The 19,999-nt window shown below is 42.9% G+C and overlaps 1 protein-coding gene across 1 annotated transcript in view; it reads right to left on the bottom strand.

Annotated features, from left to right (window-relative positions):
* Positions 1-19,999, bottom strand: part of LOC121269593 (synaptojanin-2-like) — a 505,511-nt gene that overhangs the window by 357,207 nt on the left and 128,305 nt on the right. The window contains exons 8-9 of the mRNA XM_041174296.1: positions 15,317-15,489; positions 2,964-3,045 (exon numbers count right to left, since the gene is read on the bottom strand). Of these exons, the coding sequence (XP_041030230.1) occupies positions 2,964-3,045; positions 15,317-15,489 (255 nt within the window). The remainder of the gene's footprint in view (positions 1-2,963; positions 3,046-15,316; positions 15,490-19,999) is intronic.

Raw genomic sequence — 19,999 nt, forward strand, 5'->3', positions numbered from 1 at the left:
GAATACTTCCTTGTCAAATTACTCCTTCCAAAGTGTATCACCTCACACTTTTCAGGGTTAAATTCCATCTGCCACTTATCTGACCATTGACCATCCCGTCTATATCTTCCAGTAGCCCAAGACAGTCAGCCTCACTGTTAGCCACCCAGCCAATCTTTGTGTCATCCTCAAATTTACTAATCCTACCCACGACATAGTCATCTATGTCATTTATATAAATGACAAATAATAGGGGACCGAGCACAGATCCCTGTGGTACGCCACTGGACACTGGCTTCCAGTCACTAAAGCATCCTTCTGTCATCACCCTTCTTTTTTGAAGGAGGAATTGATGTTTAATACAAGGCAACAGGCTGCCACTGGTGGAGGAGCAGCACAAATGCACATCCTTTTCCCCATTGCAGAGACGGTGCTGTCCATAATGGGAAAGAGCAGAGCAGGCGCTGTGGCCACCGGAGAACTGGAGAACATACCAAGCAGGGGTTTTTGGCACTTAATCCTCCTCTTTTTTCCTTCAGCCCACACACTCCGAATGACATGTTGCTGATATTTCATTTTCTCTGCTCTCATCACTCCACAATTTATCCCTTGTCCCTTCTTCATTTCAGTTTGTGACAATGTGGAAATTCCTCAGCCCACACACTCTGAATGACAATCAGCAGATTGTGTCATCTTACACTACCTCCTCTCTGCTCACCCCACACCACAACCTAACCCTTGTTATGTTTTGCTAATGCAGAAATCCTTGAGCCAGTGCAATGTTGACAGTGATAATGAAGATGTGCAATCAGCAGCCAAGATACTAGAGGGAAATGGGTATATATATCGAGAAATGCTTGATGCACTGGGAAGCCCAATGGAGAGCTTTGAGCACAATGTAATGGAGCATGAACACTCCAAAGCAGAGCTTGGAGCCCATCCTTTGCAATGTGGAACAAATGAGCAGCTTATCAGCTGTGGAATCTACCATGATGGAGAATCTCTTGACAAATCAAACAATTTCCACTGCAGCACAGAGTGCTGCCCGAAAGCTCAGGTAGATGCTTGAGTACAACTGTTAAAAGAAGCTTCCAGGGCATTGCTGCACACAAAGAAAAGTACAGCACAGGAACAGGAACTTCGGCCCTCCAAGCCTGCGCCAATCAAATGACTCCATGACTCTAATCTCCAGCAGAGCACATGGAGAGCTGAGGTGTCAACCTCTCATCCCATTTCAACCCCAGAATAAGTAAAACAATACTAGAAACAGCAACTAAGGGAATGCACAAGTTTCACATGGTTATGAGTTTGAGATTTTTGATTTGTTAAATTTGTTTTGGATTTTCATTTGGTGTCGGCATTTATATTTATAGTCATCATTTGAAGGGAAAACTAATTAGTTTTGAGTGAAAGAGGACAATATGATGGTGCTTGCAAGTAGAGAGGTCCAGTGGGGCTGAATTTAATTGCTATGGGGTGGCCCCGTCCACCGGCTAAAAAGCTGGTGATGACATTCCTGTGGCCATTTTCAGGAGCCCTGAGGGGATTAAATGGCCACCAGAAAGTCTGCCACTTGCTGTTGGTACCCTTGGGCCTTTCAAGGTGAAGATCCCACTTCCAACAGGTGCCAGCCAATTCCAGCAGTGCTTCCTGGAGAAATGAAGGACGCAGATGGCGAGTGGAGCAGGCTCACTGGGGTCTATCAGGCAGGCCTGGGTATGGGATAGGACGTGACAGTGTGGTGGTCATTGTGAAATACAGAGGGCCTCTTTCAATGCTTTCAACGGGGGCAGCTCGTTCCATTGGGTGCGTGATATGTAGGGCATGCCCCTACCTAGCCAACAGGGAAGCTGTCAGGCTTCCTGATAGCATGCCCAAAGTTAGCATATGACCCCTGTCACTTATAGGGCCTCTACTGGCCTCCAGGCATGAGCTCTTCTCCACCTTCCCCGCTCCTGAATAATTGGGGGTGAGTCGGGAAGGCAATTGGCTCTCCACCTGCACCCACCCATCTCCCATCCTTGCTCCTGAGAGGAGGGTATTAAATTTTTCCCAATGAGGCACTGTTGGTGAATGAGAACTTGGTATTGTGAGTAGTGACCAAACGCAGTCTAATGTAGCCTTCTAGCCTCGACACTTTCAGGCAGATAGTTAGCATCAATGGAGGTCTTATCAGCAAGCAGCTCCAAGAAGTTCAACATGTATTAGTATCCTTCCTCATCTTCGATGTTACTCAGAGCTGTCTAGGCTGGATATCCAGATAGAAATCTGAACAGCTACAAAAAATTATTTAAAAGGTTAATGAAATGTTATCCCTCATGTCTAGGGCTCAGAATACAAAGGAGTATTGCTAAAGTTATATAAAACTTTGGTTAGATTTCATCTGGAATATACTGCGTTCAGTTCTGTCCACTGCACTTCAGAAAAAATATATTGAGCTTTGATGGGTGCATTACAGTTTCACCAGAATGATACCAGGACTAAAAGGCTTAAATTATAAGAACAGGCTTGTATTGTCTGGTGTATAGATCGAGGGGTGATCTGATTGACACATTTAAGATGACTAAAGGAATTGATAGTTTCGCTCTATTTTTCCTATTGGTGAGAATGTCCATTACCTGAAAATTAGAGCTAGACCGCTAAGGGCAATGTCAGGAAGCACTTTTCACACAAAAGGTAGTGGAATCTGGAACTCTCACCCAAAAAAATGGTTCAGGCCATTTCAATTGAAAATTTAGATTGATAGATTTCTGTTAGGCAAATGTATTAATGGTTATGGAATCAATACAGGTAGATGGAGTTCAGATAGGGATCAACCATGATTAAACCGAGTGGCAGAACAGAACTAAGATGTTGTATAGCCTATTCCTGTAGCCATGTTTCAATAATTCTACATTTTAATAAGAAAATCTCTCTGACAATAAACCTAGATTCCCTTCAAACTCTCCTTCAAGTCAATTTTCCTCAATAACTAAAATGATTACCTCCAATGCCACGTAAGACTGGACACTGTTTGTCCGATCCAGACAATCAAGGCAGTTTGTTCGAAGCACTCCTGTCTGAAAACTTAAAAGAATAAATATAATTAATGCTGGAAGCTTGAATTTTACTTTCAGGAGAATAAAGTTATTCAGTCTTGAGGCTGCAAATTCCAATATCCCTCTAATGCCAGATGATGGAAGCACGTTGCTAAGGGTCATTTGTAGGAACAAATCATCGTCAGTGGTATAGTAATTTATGGTAGCAATGAATTTTCAGCTGTAGCGTACTTTCCTGAACAATCAACATTTTTAACTTCATTTAGAAAAAGAATTTAGAAGCACTGAAGAATTCAATTGGAACTCAATACTGTACCCCAATCTTACTAATTGTAAGCAATAATTGTTGGCCTTGTCGACATTCCATGAATGGATAAAAACAAAATTGTCACCTGGTAGGACAGAGCTTGAATGTTGCTAAAAAAAGAGACATGCTACCGAAGCTTTTCATCTTGCACTTATCAGGACAAGTGCAAGAATTCCAACAATTTATACCACAAGAGAAAAGGCTGCTGATTGGTTGGCAAGTCAGCTTTGATCAGTTGAGGCATTGACGTGGAGAAAGCAACAGGGAACTACAGGGTCCCCAATCTTCTGGGTAATTCAAAATAGCACAAGGCTTGAACATATTCCTTTGGTTTGCAAAGAACAGGTCCCTGCGCATGAATGTATGTCACTTCCAGCAATCCTAAATGAACCACGTTACAAACTCAACTGATAATCTTAAATTGGTAGTTAGTGTAGCTATCAGCGCACTCAGGATTGTTCAGCAAGTGCTTCCCAATCACAGCTAACAGTAGACATTCAGTTGCTTGCAATAGGCAGAGTACAAACCCTGCACTTACAAAACCCAAAATAAAACATCGAAATTTAATTTTAACATTGACTTTAGCATCTTTCAGTCTTAATCAGTGATAAACAAGTTGCTAGTTAGTGGCAGCTGCACAGTTAGTAAATTAGGTGGCTCGTTAGAACTGGTTCACTAGTCAACAGGGCCTGATTCAGGTCTTTGGAATTCTAGCTAGTATTGGCCTAAATAGTCAAGTGGTTATGGTACTGGGCTTATAACCCCAAGATCAAGAGTTCAAATCTCACAATGGCAAACTATGAAACAATGTAACTTCATCTGAAAAAGATGGAAATGCGTTTGTACTCGAAAGAGTTACTAACAGCCTGCTCTTTCACAAAACTCTGAAAATTTCACCTTTGGCTTGGCCTCAATAGCCAAGTGGTTATGGTACTGGGTTTGTAACCCCAAGATCAAGAGTTCAAATCTCACAATGGCAAAACTATGAAACAATGTAACTTCATCTGAAAAACAGATGGAAATGTGTTTGTACTTGAAAGAGTTAAATACAGGAGGCTTTTGCTCCTGCATGGAGGCCAGCTTGGCAGAGTACTTCTAGACAAAGTACAGAATTTGGAATTTAATGAGTGAGGGAAGTCGGCGCCTTGGGAAGTAGATGCTGTTCTGGTCTTTTACAGAACAAGGAATGGTCCGAGAGAGAGGGACAGGGGCACCTGAGAGATGAAGCCTAGAGGCATTAATTAGGTAAGCAGATAGGTGATTGGTTGGTGAGTTTTCAGATTTCTTTTTTTCCCTAAACAGAGGCAGCATTTTAAATTAATACCAGGCAGATATTAGCACTGTATTAAATTTATATATTAAGCAGGTTAACTATTTAAGCTAACTATAAATTATCATTGAATGATATTTCTAAACTTGAAATGCTAATTAGTTAAATAAACCACAATACAATGGCAGGGCAGGTGTTGTATTGCAGCTATTTCATGTGGGAGCTGGTGGACACCAGTGTGATTCATGGTAAACACATCTGCACTAAGTGTCTGCAGCTCGAGGAGCTTTAGCTCAGAGCTGATAAGCTGCAGTCTGAACTTCAATCACTGTGCTGCATTACAGCAGAAGACAGTTACCTAAAACTTTGTTCCAGAAAGCAGTCACACCCCTTAGGTTAGGTAAATCAGGTTTAGTTTGTAGTCACAACCTCCAGTGATTAACTGTGAATGAGGCAGGTATGGAGATCCAGAAAGTAGCACCAGAGGAGCCTCAGCCTTGTCCAGCGGGTTCAAGGATCTTGCTGCCTGTGTGGATGAGAGCAAGGACTGCAGAGAGGGTGAGCATATCGACCACGACACCGTGGTACACGAGTCCATTCAAGTGGGGTGGAGGGAAGTCAAAGGAAATGTAGTGGTAATAAGGAACAGTATAGTTACATGAATAGATATTGTTCTCTGCAGCCAATAGTGTGTGTTCTGAAGGCTATGTTGTCTGCCCTGTGCCAGGATTAAGGACATTTCCTCGGGGCTGGAGGGGAACTTGGAGCGGGAGAGGATGGATCCAATTGTCATCATAGGTATCAACAACATAGGTAGGACTAAGCAAGAGGTTCTGCTCAGGGAGTATGAGCAGCTAGGGACTAAATTAAAAAGCAGAAATACAAAGATAATAATTTCTGTGTTAGTACCTGAAGCACAAACAAATTGGCTTAGAGCAAATAAAATCAGCAAACCAAATGTGTGCATCAAAGATTGGTGTGGAGGAAATCGATTTTGATTCACGGGGCATTGGCACCAGTACTGGGAGCTGTACGGTTTGGACAGACTTCGCTGGAACCGGGCTGGGATCAGCATATCGGTGAATAGTGTTATTAGGATTATAGAGAGAGCTTTAAATTAAATGAGGGGGAGGGGGCAGGGGTGGGGGTAAGCTTCACCCTCTTTAGAAAATTAATGTGAATGGAAAAGGCAATTGTGAAGTGGTAATGAAGGCTATAGTATGAAAGGAAGGGAACAGGGCATACAAACATAAGAGCGCACCAGAAAATAGAGTCAGAGTAGGGAAATATGGTAAAAAGACAGAGGTCGGAATTTAACGCCCTCCCCTACGATGAGTTTAGTGACAGGGAGGCACAATCAGGCGGGTGGGTGGCAGGCAGGGACCCTGCCACTTACCGATCAACACTCTAAGTCCATGAAGGGAAAGCCCATGGACGGCCTTCTCACCCCATCACCAATAATGTCCACTTGAGGGGCTCATCCCACCATCACTCGTATTAACACAGCATTGGATGGGTGGCTCACCATGCAGGGTCCATAACATGACACTGATCACAGGAAAAGTGCACTGCTGTCCAGTTAAAAGCTTAAGTGATATGTAACTTGCCTGGAGTTCTCTTTAAGAAGTGCATGGGTCTCCCGCCAGCTCTCCAGCTGGTCAGTGAGATCCCTGTCGCCTCTATTAAATGCCACCCAGAATTAAAAGCTCTTTATTTGAATGTTCACAACATTTGTAACAAAATGAATGAATTGATAGCACAAATAGAAATAAATGTGAATGATATAATAGCCATTACAGAAACGTGTTTGCAAAGTAACCAAAGCTGGGGCCTGAATATTAAATGGCATTTGACATTTCAAAAGGACAGGAAGAAAGCAAAAGGAGGTGAGGTATCGCTGTTAATAAAGGATGAGATCAGAACAGAAGTGAGAAATGATCTTGACTCAGAAGGTCAAGATGTAGAATCTGGGTAGATATAAGAAATAGCAAGGGAAAGTTGTCACTGGTGGGAGTAGTTTATAGGCCCCTTAACAATAGTTACATTGTAGGAAAACAAGAAATAATGGGGGCTTGCAAGAGAAGTACTGCAATAACCGTGGACACTTTTATTCTTCGTATAGATTAGACAAATCAGATTGGCAAAGGTAGCCTTGAGGATGAGTTCATAGAGTGTATTCAGCCAGTTTCTTACGTTCTGGAACCAACCAGGGAACAGACTATTTTAGACTTGTAATGAGATGATTACTTAATGATCTCATTGTAAAGGAATCTCTAGGCAAGAATGGTCATAATATGATACAATTTCACATTTAGTGAGAAACTTGGGTCTGAAACTAGGCCAAGATTTTTCAGATAGTGGGGTTTCCCAGCCCGCCACCCAAAGAGTCAATAGAGATGTATCGCCGCCGATACTGGCTGCACTGCAGCCATTTAACACTCCATGAAGCATTGATTGGCTGGAAATGGGAATTCCACCCCTAACTCAGGAGGAAGTCCCATGTCAGAAGGTTGTCGGCCAATCTGTTCAGTGGGCAGCTCTCTAGTCCCAGTGGTGCAAGCAGCAGCAGTGGGCAGGACATGGACTAGAAGCAATCCCCAGAGTCTAAGTCTCTGAGTCCAAGACCAGGTAAGTGTGCAGATGTCAGTGCTGGGAGGGGAAGTGAGGTCCAGGGAAGCTGACAAAGATGGGTGGGGGTGTTGGTGGGGAGGTCACTAGGGAGATGCTGCACCCAGAGGAGGTAGACCTTGTGATGGAGTGAGATGGTGGTTAAAGTGCGCCAAATGTTGAAAGGAGGCTGTCGATGGGGATACCCCACTACCTTCCCATCTGAGGCAAGTGAGAGTGATTGCACCTTGAAGGAATGCAGTCCCTAAGCTGGCGCTTTGAGGAAAAAATGGGACACTAAAGCACAGCAATGTAGTAATTGGAGATTCAACAGTGAGGAGGACAAAACAGGCACTTCTGCTTCTGTAAATATGAGACCCATATGGTGTGTTGCCTCCATGGTGCCAGTGTAAGAGACATCACAGTGAGGTTGGGGAGGGAGGAAGGGGAACAGCCAGAAGTCCTGGTCCTTGGAATCAACAAAGTCAGGAACAAAAGTGTTAAAGTCCTGCAGTTATAGTTTAAGAAGCAAGGAAGGAAATTAAAAAGCAGGCTTTCAAATAATAATTCCTGGATTACTCCATGTGGAACTCTTCTAATTCCTGGGATAATTGTGATCAGTTCAGTAAAAGGAAGAGCCTGATCAAGATGGAGAAGGTGCACCTGAACTCAGCTGGGACCAATTCCTTTCAAGCCAGTTATCTGGTTCTGTGGGGTAGGGCTTCAACCAATTCAGCAGGAGGTCAGGCACCAAAATGTAGAATTCACAGAATCACACAATGCAGAAGAAGCCCTTCGGCCCATCGAGTCTGCATCGACACGTGAGAAACACCTGACCTGCTTACCTAATCCCATCTACCAGCACTTGGCCCATAGCCTCGAATGTTATGATGTGCCAAGTGCTCATCCAGGTACTTTTTAAAGGATGTGAGGCAACCCGCCTCCACCACCCTCCCAGGCAGTGCATTCCGACCATCACCACCCTCTGGGGAAAAAGTTTTTGCTCACATGCCTCCTAAACCTCCTGCCCCTCAGCTTGAACTTATGTCCCCTTGTGACTGACCCTTCAACTAAGGGGAACAGCTGCTCCCTATCCACCCTGTCCATGCCCCTCATAATCTTGTACACCTCGATCAGATCGCTCCTCATTCTTCTCTGCTCCAACAAAAACAACCCAAGTCTATCCAACCTCTCTTCATAACTTAAATCTTTCATCCCAGGCAACATCCTGAGGAATCTCCTCTGCACCCCCTCCAATGCAATCACATCCTTCCTATAATGTGGTGACCAGAACTGCACACAGTACTCCAGCTGTGACCTCAACAAGGTTCTATACAACTCCAACATGACCTCCCTACTTTTGTAATCTATGCCTCGATTGATAAAGGCAAGTGTCCCATATGCCTTTCTCACCACCCGACTAACATGCTCCTCCACCTTCAGAGATCTATGGACAACACGCTAATGTCCCTTTGTTCCTCAGAACTTCCTAGTGTCAAGCCATTCATTGAATACTTACTTGTCAAATTACTCGTTCCAAAGTGTATCACCTCACACTTTTCAGGGTTAAATTCATCTGCCACTTATCTGCCCATTTGACCATCCTGTGTATATCTTCCTGTAGTCCAAGACACTCAACCTCACTGTTAACCAGCCAGTCAATCTTTGTGTCATCCACAAGCTTACTAATCCTACCCCCCACATAGTCATCCATGTTGTTTATATGAATGGCAAATAATAGGGGACCCAGCACAGATCCCTGTGGTACGCCACTGGACACTGGCTTCCAGTCACTAAAGCTCCTTCTGTCATCACCCTCTGTCTCCTACAACTAAGCCAATTTTGAATCCACCTTATCAAATTACCCTGTATCCCATGTGCACTTGCCTTCTTTATAAATCTTCCATGTGGGACCTTGTCAAAGGCTTTGCTGAAATCCATATAAACTACATCAACTGCACTACTCTCATCTACACACCTGGTCACCTCCTCAAAAAATTCAATCAAATTTGTTAGAGTTAGGTGTGAAGTGCACTTACATGAATGCATGAAATGATGAGGTTGAGCTACAGGCACAGATAGCTACATGGGAAATGGTGTCGTGGCAATAATGGAAACCTGATTCAAAAAAGGGGGAGGCTGGATTATTAATATTTCTGAGTATCAAAAAAGAAAAGGAAGGAAGATAAAGAGGAAGAAGTATCAGTTTTGTTCAAAGAAACTAACTGTGCTAGAAAGAGGATGTCCTTGAGTTAAATACAGAGGGCTGAATCTTGTTGAAAAGTCAAAGATCTTGCCTGCTGGCTGGAGAGTTGGCAAGAGACACACACTGCCTATTTTTGGGAATGCCAATCAAGCAGTGGCGAGGCCACTAACGGGCCTTCCTATGGAAACAAGAATCTAGGAATGGAAGTCTCACCTACTGAGATCGGCCGGCCAATCAGGGGCGAGCAGCTCTTGTGCTCAGCAGCACTACTGGGGCGGCCATGGCTGCTGCTGGCAGGACAGTCACCGGAGTCACAGGTAACTGATGTGGAGTGGGCAGGTGGGGGCGGAGTTAGGGGACAGTGGGTGTGGGGAAGAGGGGTGTAAGGTGGTTGGCTCTCAGCAGGCCTCCATCCAGCTCCCTCGATCAGTGCCTTTGATTGAGGGATATCCCCTCCAGGAGGTAACAAGCTGGCCGCATGGTTTTAGCTGCCATGCACACCACATGATGACTGGCCCGCCTGCAGCTGGGTTAATTCCAGTAACGGAGGGATGAGGCTCTTAAGTGGTCATTAATTGGCCTCTTAAGGGCCTCAATTGACAGCAGGGTAAGAAGGTCAACCATGGACCTTCCTGCCCAGAACCTAATTCTGGCAGAGACGGGAAGGTGGCAGGATGCTGATGCACTAGCATCCCAACTAATTAAAAGCCCTTCCGGTTTCCAAGCTCACCACCAGCAAGAGCAGAAGATTCCACCCAAAGTTTATTTGATTACAGTTAAGAAACAAACAAGGAGCCATTAGGCTAGTTTGTATATTTTATAGGCCACCATATAGTGAGGAGATAGTGGCAGATTTGCACAGAAATTACTGAGAGGTGCATGAGCTAAATAATAGTCATAATAGAAGACTTTAGCTATCTCATTACTGAGTGAGGCTGTGATTGTGTTAGGGGTAAAGAGGGGAAGGAAGTTTTGAAGTGCATACAGGGGAACTTTCTTGATTAGTATGTTTCATCTCCAATGAGAAAAGTGGCATTGTTGGATCTAATCCTGGCAAATAAAATGGGTCCAGTGATGAATGTCACAATGGGGAGCATCTGGCCAACAGTGATCATCGCATCATAAGGTTTAGATTAGTTATGTAGAAGGACAAGGAGCAATCTAGAATAACAATACCGAACTGGAGGAGAGATAATTTTAGCAAATTGTAGAAGGGTCTGGCTTGGGTAAATTGGAGTCAAGGACTGGCAGGCAGAGATGTAATGAAGCAATGACCAGCCTTTAAAAAGATCGTTGATGTACAGTTTATGTACACTCCCACAAGTGGGAAAAAGAAGTCAACCAAACCCAGAGCTCGCTGGAAATCAAAGAAGATTTTTTAATGAGAGTTGAAGCAGAAGATGGGCCTATATAACAGATGTCAGCAAGATAATACAAGGAGGAATCAGACTGAATATAAAAAGTACAAAGGAGAAGTGAAAAAGGAAATGGGTTGGTGGGGTGGGGTGGGGTGGGGTGGGGTGGGGTGGAGGGTGGGGTAGTGTGGGTCACAGAAAGACAGTATTGGCGAGTAACATAAAAGAGAATCCAAAGATCTTCCATAGGCATGTTAACAGTAAAAGGGTTGTCAGGGGAGTATTGGGGCTGATTCGAGCAAAATGGAGCTCTATTGGCGGAGTCACAATGCCTGGCAGAGGTACTTTGCAATTACCAAAGAAGAAGGCTTTGCCTAAGCTATAGTAAACCTGGAGGTAGTTGGGATACTGAATGAGATAAAAAGAGATAAAGTGGAGGCACTAAAAAGACTGGCACTTCTTAAAGTAGATAAGATGTGATGCATCTTAAGGTGCTGAGGGAAGTAAGGGTAGAAATTGCAGAGGTACTGGCCATAACCAATCAGCCTTCCTCAGATACAGAGGCAGTGCCAAAGGACTGGAGGATTGCAAATATTATACCCTGGTTCAAAAAAGGGGAGCAAGATAAATCTAGTGATTACAGGCCAGTCAGTTTAGTGTCAGTGGTGGAAGCAATCTAATGGAAAATTCACAGCCACTGAGACAAGTTTTTTTTAATTGTTTCAAGGAATGTGAGCATCACTGGCAGAGCCATCATTTGTTCCCCATCCCTGATTCCCTCCAGGTGGTGGCAAACTGCCTTTTATGTGCCACTTAAGGGTCAAATACATATGCCATCCACTCTTCTCAAATTTTGCATATCTAATTTCAACTCCAAGATTGTTCTGGAAAGTGGAGGTCGTTTGAGCCACAATGAGAGAACTAGCCTTACTCTCATGTCTTGGGGCTTGGCCTAAATAGCCAAGTGGTTATGGTACTGGGTTTGTAACCCCAAGATCAAGAGTTCAAATCTCACAATGGCAAAACTATGAAACAATGTAACTTCATCTGAAACAGATGGAAACGGGTTTGTACTCGAAAGAGTTACTCTCATGTCTTGCAGGGATAATAAACTGGTTAAGTTAATCTGATATTGATGAGGTACTAACTGCTGACCAGACAGGCTGCTGTCCAATGCTGCTTTGAAATTTTTAGGAATCATAGCTTATAAATATAAATGAAAACTTTTGAGCTGAATTATAGGAAGGATGTGAACACATTGGAGAGAGTGCAATAGAGGTTCACAAGAATGGTTCCAGGGATGAGAAACTTCAGTTACAAAGACAGACAGGAGAGGTTGGGACTGTTCTCCTTGGAGAGAAGAAGGCTAAGAGGAGATTTGATAGAGATGTTCAAAATCATGAGGGGGCTGGACAGAATAGGTAGGGAGAAGCTGCTCCCACTCATAAAAGGATTAAGAACAAGAGGGCACAGATTTAAAGTGATTTGCTAAAGAAGCAAATGTGATCAGAGAGAAAACTTTTTCACACAATGAGTGATTCGGGTCCAGAATGCACTGCCTGTACATGTGGTGGAGGCTAGTTCAATTGGGACATTCAAGAGGGCATTAGATGATTATTTGAATAGAAACAATGTGCGGGGGTACAGGGAAAAGGCAAGGCAATGGCACAAGGTCCTAATGCTCATTTGGAGAGCCAGTGCAGGCATGATGGGATAATATGCTTCCTTCTGTGCCATTAAAATTCTGTGAAATTGCTGAAGTAACAGTCACTACCTTTCAGTCTTCTTAAACATAGTGGAATATTTGGTAATCACACTAAGATTTAATTTTGCTACCTTACCTTGCATGTATTTGTACCTGTGGTTGCATTGGGAACTATCAGTTTAAACTTAGTATGCTGTGCCTGAACCTGCATATATTTGACCTTCCTCAGCCCTGTTTGACTGCCAGATTTAAAACATTTTCACACTGTTAAATTTAGAGAAGTTGGTGACAGGTTCATTTTATTTCTACTCCGAAGCTGCACATTGTTTGCTATAATTTGACTGCACTAACTGCATAAAAAAACTGAGATGTACACACAGTGGGAGGTCTCTACACAAAGCTACTAATTTATTTAAAAGGTAAATTATCCCAAAATTCAAAATAGAAAATATTTAATGGTAGGATGTACATCTCAAATGAGCCAATTCGGGTCACTCAAAGTTCAATTTTAGTACACAGTCTCAAAAGCTACAGTGTACTAATCTATGTCAGCAACACAATGAGGTATTTTAACAAATTTGCAATATTGCATTATGATGAGAAGGGGAAACTTGTGCTCACTGAGGTGAGGGATGGTAGTTGTGGGAAATGGATCACTTACTGACTTTTGTTAGCATCAAGCACTTCTAGGACTGCCATAGCATAAAAAGATGCACAGTTAGGGATCCCTCTTCTCTTCCTCAACATTGAGTTTTAACGCCAAATGCTCATTCTTTTTCAGCGTGGCACAAGTTCAGAATCATTTCATATATAGGAGCAGAGGAGCAGTAGTAGGCCATTCAGCCTATTGAGCCTGCCCCGCCACTCAATAAGATCATGGCTGATCATCCACCCCAATGCCTCTTTTCTACACTATCCCCATATCCCTTTATGTCATTAGTATTTACTTCTACAGCCCTCTAGGGGAGAGAATTCCAAAGATTCACAACCGTCTGAGTAAAAAAAACTCTCATCTCAGTCCTAAATGGTTTCCCCCTTATTTTGAAATTGTGTCCCCCGATTCTAAACTCCCCAACCAGGGGAAACACCTTACCAGCATCTACCCTGTCTTTCCTTTAAATATTTTGCAGGTTTCAATGGGATCACCCCTCTTCCTTCGAAACTCTGGTGAATACAGGCCTAGTTTCCCCAATCTCTCTTCATAGGACAGTCCTGTCATCCCAGGAACAAGTCTGGTGAGCCTTTGTTGCACTCCCTCTATGGCAATAATATCCCTCCTAAGGTAAGGGGACCAAAACTGCACACTGCTCCGTTGCAGTCTAAGGTTCTATACAATTGAAGCAAGACTTCATTGCTCGTGTACTCAAACCCTCTTGCGATAAATTGGATGTCCTGACATCTTCAAAGATCAATGCATATACACCTCCAGGTTCCTCTGTTACTGCACGCTTTTTTAAATTGTGCCATCGAGTTTATATTGCCTCTCCCTATTGCTTCTAACATCGTAGGTTCAATCACTGGCTGTGGTAGTTCATGGAGGGATACCTTCTTGCCCTGCCCCACACTTGATGTGGAGTTGTTCCCCTCAAGCTATATAATTATTTGTCTCTCTATAACAAAGAGAGATGCCTAAGGTCCCTCATGGACTATAGTTAATTACCAAATTACCAGAATTATTTAGGTTGACTGAGTGAAGTACTGAGGGTCTTCTACATTGTTAGGCACACTACTGTTTAGATGAGACTAAATTAACTCATCTGTCCAGACAGCGGGCAATCGAGGGGGTTGTCCGACTCGACTGCCTGCCCTTTTTCCGCGGCTATGTTCGGGCCAGGTGTCCTTGGAGAGGGAGCATGTGATATCTGCCGGTATTGTCGAGGCCTTCCGAGCTCGGTGGGCACCATGGGGACAGGGATGTTTTATTGACCCTCTTAAGCACATTTTGGTTTAATGTTTGCAAGTTTCCTTTAAATTTTGTCTTTGTTTTTGCAGTTTCCCTTTAAGGAGCTGCATTTTAAATTTGTCCCCAATTTTGTTAATTTAGTTTATTTGGTTGACTCAAAAGAGTTACTTATTCCAGTGGTTCATGGGGATACTCATGCATTTAACCAAAAGGAGTTTTTAGTGTCCTAGATAACATTCTTACCTCAATTAATACCTAAAAGCAGAATACTCATCTAGTGGTTGTTAGTAGGACGCTTTGGTATATTTACTGTATTTGTCTGCTTAATAGGCTCTCCACTTTAAAGAATACATCATGCTGGCTTCTGACAGCCTTTTTAATAGGATAAGATGCTGTAAGCTTCATGTGAACTTTTTCATCTCTCACATGTTCATGTGAACTTTTCCATCTCTATATGGCCTGTCTCAGTAACATTGCAATTAGATCAAATGGTAGAAATGTGTGTGTTATAGTCTGAGCCCACAAGAAACTGAAATCAGCCTTCCAAAGCTCCTAACATTTAGAATCCTTCCAGCTATCAGAATGAAGATTTTTATCCCAACTCATCAATCTGAAATAGCACAAACTCTGCTGCAGTACTCCATCAAGCCTCTGTCAAACAAATTTTACTAAGTGGTTATATCGCCCAGCGGCTAAATTTCTTAAGCTGTTAAATTAAAATAGGCCTCTTTTCACTGCATTAATCAATTTCTGTTGCATATCATTGTATTAACTTAGGCTTTGAGGATATGGTTCTTTAACATTCTATGTAGAATTCTTTTAGCTAATCTGACTAAATGGACTACGTACACTAAGCAGACAAAACAATTGTAATTTCATATGAATGATGCAGTTTAATCATTTCATCAGCAATAAGGAAGTAAACTGAAACATCCTAAAGACTCACCAACGATGTACATGCTCGCCACTGGTGAAGAAGCCAAATTGCTCCAGGTGTTCCTGCAGCTGAGGTTTTAACAACGAGTGCAGCTTCTCTACCTTCCCACCTTTCACACAGTGGTAATAGTCGAAGTTTATCATTGGTATGTTAGGGGCATGAGCAGAGGCCCACATCAGTTTCTAGATAGAAAGGATAGAAGACATATTTTGTGGTACTTTAAATCCAATAAAATGTAATTTAGTTATCATACTTCAGGCACTGGGGATTATTAATAGGGTCCTTGCTGTTTGGTGAAGTCAATGCTAAGGCACAGATCCTTTCCTTGCTGATAGAGCTTATTGCTCTTGTTCAGTGTCAACACTCCTTACATACATCCAGTGTCCCAGCTATCCCCTATTTGTATGTGTTCAAATGTCCATCACCTGTTTCCCTTAACAATGTAATTGGCATTAACAAACCTTAACAACGTAACTGATAACATATTGACAGAGAGATCTGAATGAAGTTTGGACACTTCCCCACAGAGATGGAAAAGCTTACTAGGAAACCAACAGCACAGTGTATATTTCAGCCTCAGTCATAATCCTCCCAGAAAATGCACATTGGGCAGAAGTCTGGAAGGATGTCCAGCAACCACTCTTTGAATAGATAAATTGCACATGACATGGAAGATTCTGTACAGAGAGCAGGAGAACAATGGCCCAAATCTTTCAGTCTCTGGATCGTCGGAGACTGGGCGTATGACTGAAGATGTGAATCAGGACCTTGCGGAAGTCTTGAATTGCTGACCCACAAAGGAATCACCCAGGAAGTCTAAACTTCCCTGCTCCCCGCAGCTCCCTGCGACTCTCCACAAATTTCTCCGACTCCGAGTTAGAATCTAAGACTTGGGAGGGATCTGCGTTACTTACCTGGATAGTTACACAGGAAATGTTAGACAAATTGAAACCTGATTTAACACTTGGGTAACTCCACAACTGATTCCTGCAATCACCAACCCCTTGACCACCCGACTACCCCCTTGACCACACAACTACTTCCCTGATCCAACAACCCCCTGACCTGACTACCCACCTGTCCACTCATCCACTTACCCACCTCACCTGCTCACTCACCCTTTCGCTCACCCACACTCAAAGACTGGACCTTTAAACTTACCAGAAGAATATGCCAGCTAGTGCCATAAAAGGGGCCATGTCCTGTCTTCCCCTGACTTTACTCCACTCCAACTTGATTGCCCATGGGATGCTGCACTGTTTATTTCTTTGACAGCCAGGATCAGAGGATCCCAGAAGAAATGCGCAGCAGCATCGGGTCAGGGGAATCTTTGCGCACAGCAGCACTCTGTCTAGTATTCAGAAGATTCAGGTCAGTATTTTCAACAGAAAGCTCTCTACGTTCAGTGTGAGAGTGTTAAAATTTCAGCCTTTCCAGCCATTCATATTCAACTTCCATAGCTATAGGGCTTCAGAGGACAAATCCATCCAACAGAAGTACTCCGATGTTGATAGATTTCACAGTTCTATTTATATCCACTGCTTCATTTCACCATTCCATCAAAAACTGATGGAAAGTAGTAATTTAAGAAAAAAATTCTCAATTTTTGAAATGAAGAGGGGCAGAAGCTGTGAACTTTAGAGGCATTCTGTTAAAAAAAGTGAAAAAGACATGAGTAAAGCAGAAACACTCAGCAGGTTCAGCAATATCGGTGGAGAGTGAAACTGTTAAGTTTTCATCAGAACTAGAAAAGTTTGAGAAGTATCAGGTTTTAAGCTACTATTGAGGGAGGGAAAGAGGCAAGGTGGGGAAAGAACAACAGAGGAGGTCTGTGATTGGGTTGAAGGCAGGAGAGATGAAATGGAAAAAAGGATGATGGTGAAAGCCTAAAGGACATGGTAATGGATTAAGGGAAAAAACAAAAGATAGATTTCGAGTATGTATGTATGGGAAAAAGAGAACGAACATCAATGGCTGCTGTCCAAAACAAAACTGGGACAGAAGTTACAATCTGAAATTGTTGAACTCAAAGTTGATTCCAGAACTCTGTGAACTGCCTAATTGAAAGATCAGATGCTGTTCCTCAATCTTACATGAGCTCCTTCAGCTTCACTGACCTCTATGTCCTCAACTACCAGAGTGGGATTACATGGAGAATTAAAATAACAGGCAACTGAAAACCCAGGATCACGCTTGTAGACTGAAAGGAGACATCCATCAAAGCAGTCACCCAGTCTGTTTGGTCTATCCAATATAAAGACCGCATTATGAGCAGTGAATACAGTATACTAAATTGAAAGTAGTACAAGGAAATCACTGTTTCACATGGAAGGAGTGTTTGAGGTCTTGGAAAGTGAGAAGAGAGGAGGTAAAAGGGCAGCTTTTGCATCTGCTTTATGGGAAGTTGGAGAGGGGTGATATTGAGGGTGACTGAGGTTTCACAGAAAGAGCGGACCCTTCGGAATACTTAAAGGGGAGGGGAAAACGTGATGTCACCATGCTGTAAGTGGTGGAAATGATGGAGGATGATCTGTTGAACATGGAGGCTAGCGGGGTGGAAGGTGAGGACAAGAGGGACCCTATCATGATTCTGGGAGGGAGAGATGGGAATGAGGAAAAGGGAACAGATTGGAAGCAGTGGTATAGAAGATGACATTATCATAACAGATACAACTGAGCTGGAAAAACTGGGAGAATGGAATCGAGTCCTTATAGGGAGTGGTGTCGGAAGAAGTGTAGTCAAGGTAGTTGTAGGCATCGGTGGGCTTAGAGTCAATGGCCTATCAACATAAATGGAAACAAAGAAGTCAAGGGAGGGAAGGGAAGGGTTGGCGTAGGCCAGGCAAAAGCAACAGAAGGCTGAAACTGGAAGCAAGGATGATGACATTTTCCATTTTGGGTCAAGACCAGGAAATGACACCAATCCAGTTATCAGAGACCCGGAAAAAAAGGTGAGGGAAAGGGCCTGAGAATGACTGAAACAAAGAATGGTCCACGTATCCCACAAAAAGGTGGGATAGCTAAGACCTATGTGGATTCCAAAAGCAACAGCTCTTATTTAGAAGAGGTGAACAGAGTTCAATTCAATGCAAGAACACTGCCCAGTGCCTCCCAAAGCTACCTTCACAACACTTCCTCAGACCCTGCTTCCAGTAAGGGCTCATAGAAGAATCATGGAGTAGTTGCAGCACAGGAGGCGGCTATTCAGCATGTCATGTCTGTGCTGGCCCTCTGAAGGAGCAATTTGCCTAGTGCCACTCTCCTGCCTTTTCTCCATAGCTCTGCAAATTATTCCTTTTCAGGTAATGACATTAAACTAAATGAAACATTTTATTAATTTACACAAGTTAAATATATATACATGCCTACAAATTACTATCATAACTTTTAACAAATTCCCAAACTAATCTCCATTGAGACAACAGCAATCCATAGGTTTAACCAAACACCAAAGCATTTTCACCTTATGAATTCAAAATGAGGTTCTTTCCACTTTGGTTCCTGTGGAGACAGTTGGAGGCTTACATTTGCTTTCATCTTACATTGTCTCTGCTCTGCACACACAAAACTGCTATTGGTTATATACAGCACATCTCACCAGCCTCTTTGAACTCTACTTCTTCTAACAATAAAACTCCTTTCCTAGTACCAATTTTATTAGTAATATAAACATTACTTGTTCTCTGCTAGCTAGGTGCCAGATTTCACCCCACTTCTTGAATGCTCTATTCAAAAAATGCAAATGCATTCTACCTCTGTTATTTCTCAAAACTAGAACACATCAAAGCACCCAGCTGAGCTGGTTTTTAAACCTCAGGCTACTCCTCTATTTTTAAAAAACTAATTTTCGATAATATATATATTAATAGCTTCATGGCACCCAGACCTACAATTGGGTTCCCATTGTCCTCATGTCCCACCCTGCCAGCCTCCATATTCAACAGACCACAAGAAACAGGAGTAGGAGTCGACCATATGATCTCTCAAGCCCGTACTGCCATTCAAGTCATGCTGGCTTTCACTTTCCCACCCACTCTCCATTCCCTTGATTTCCTGAGACACCAAAAATCTATCTATGCCTGCGTTGAATATACACAACCCTCTAGGGTAGAGAATCCCAAAGATACACAACCCTTTGAGTGAATATATTTCTCCTGATCCCTTATCCTGAGGCTATGCCTCCATGTTCTAGATTCCCCAGCCAGCAGAAACAGCCTCTCAGTATCTACCCAGTCAAGCCCCTTCAGAACCTTGTACATTTCAATCAAATCAGCTCTCATTCTTCTAAACTGCAAACAATATAGAACCAATTTACTCAGCCTCTCATCATTGGACAACCCTTTCATCCAATGGGTCAGTCTAATGAACTTTTGTTGTACTGCCTCCAAGGCAAGTATATCCTTCCTTAGATATGGAGACCAAAACTGCTCACACATTTCATGTGTGGTCTCACCAAAATCGAGTGTAATTGTAGCAAACCTTCCTTATTCTTGTCCTCCAATCCTCGTGCTATAAAGGCCAACAAGCTATTTGCCTTCCAAATTGCTTGCTGTATCTGCAAGCTTGTCATGAAGCTATTAATGTATATAATGTTATTGGATTTTTTTTTAAAATAAAGGTTTAGTATGTGGGTGTGTCTTAATTAGATTAAAGCCAGCTAGTCTAGGTGCTTTGATATATAGTAGTTTTGAG

Source organism: Carcharodon carcharias, chromosome 2, assembly GCF_017639515.1.
Source record: "Carcharodon carcharias isolate sCarCar2 chromosome 2, sCarCar2.pri, whole genome shotgun sequence".
In the NCBI taxonomy this organism is placed as follows: Eukaryota; Metazoa; Chordata; class Chondrichthyes; order Lamniformes; family Lamnidae; genus Carcharodon; species Carcharodon carcharias.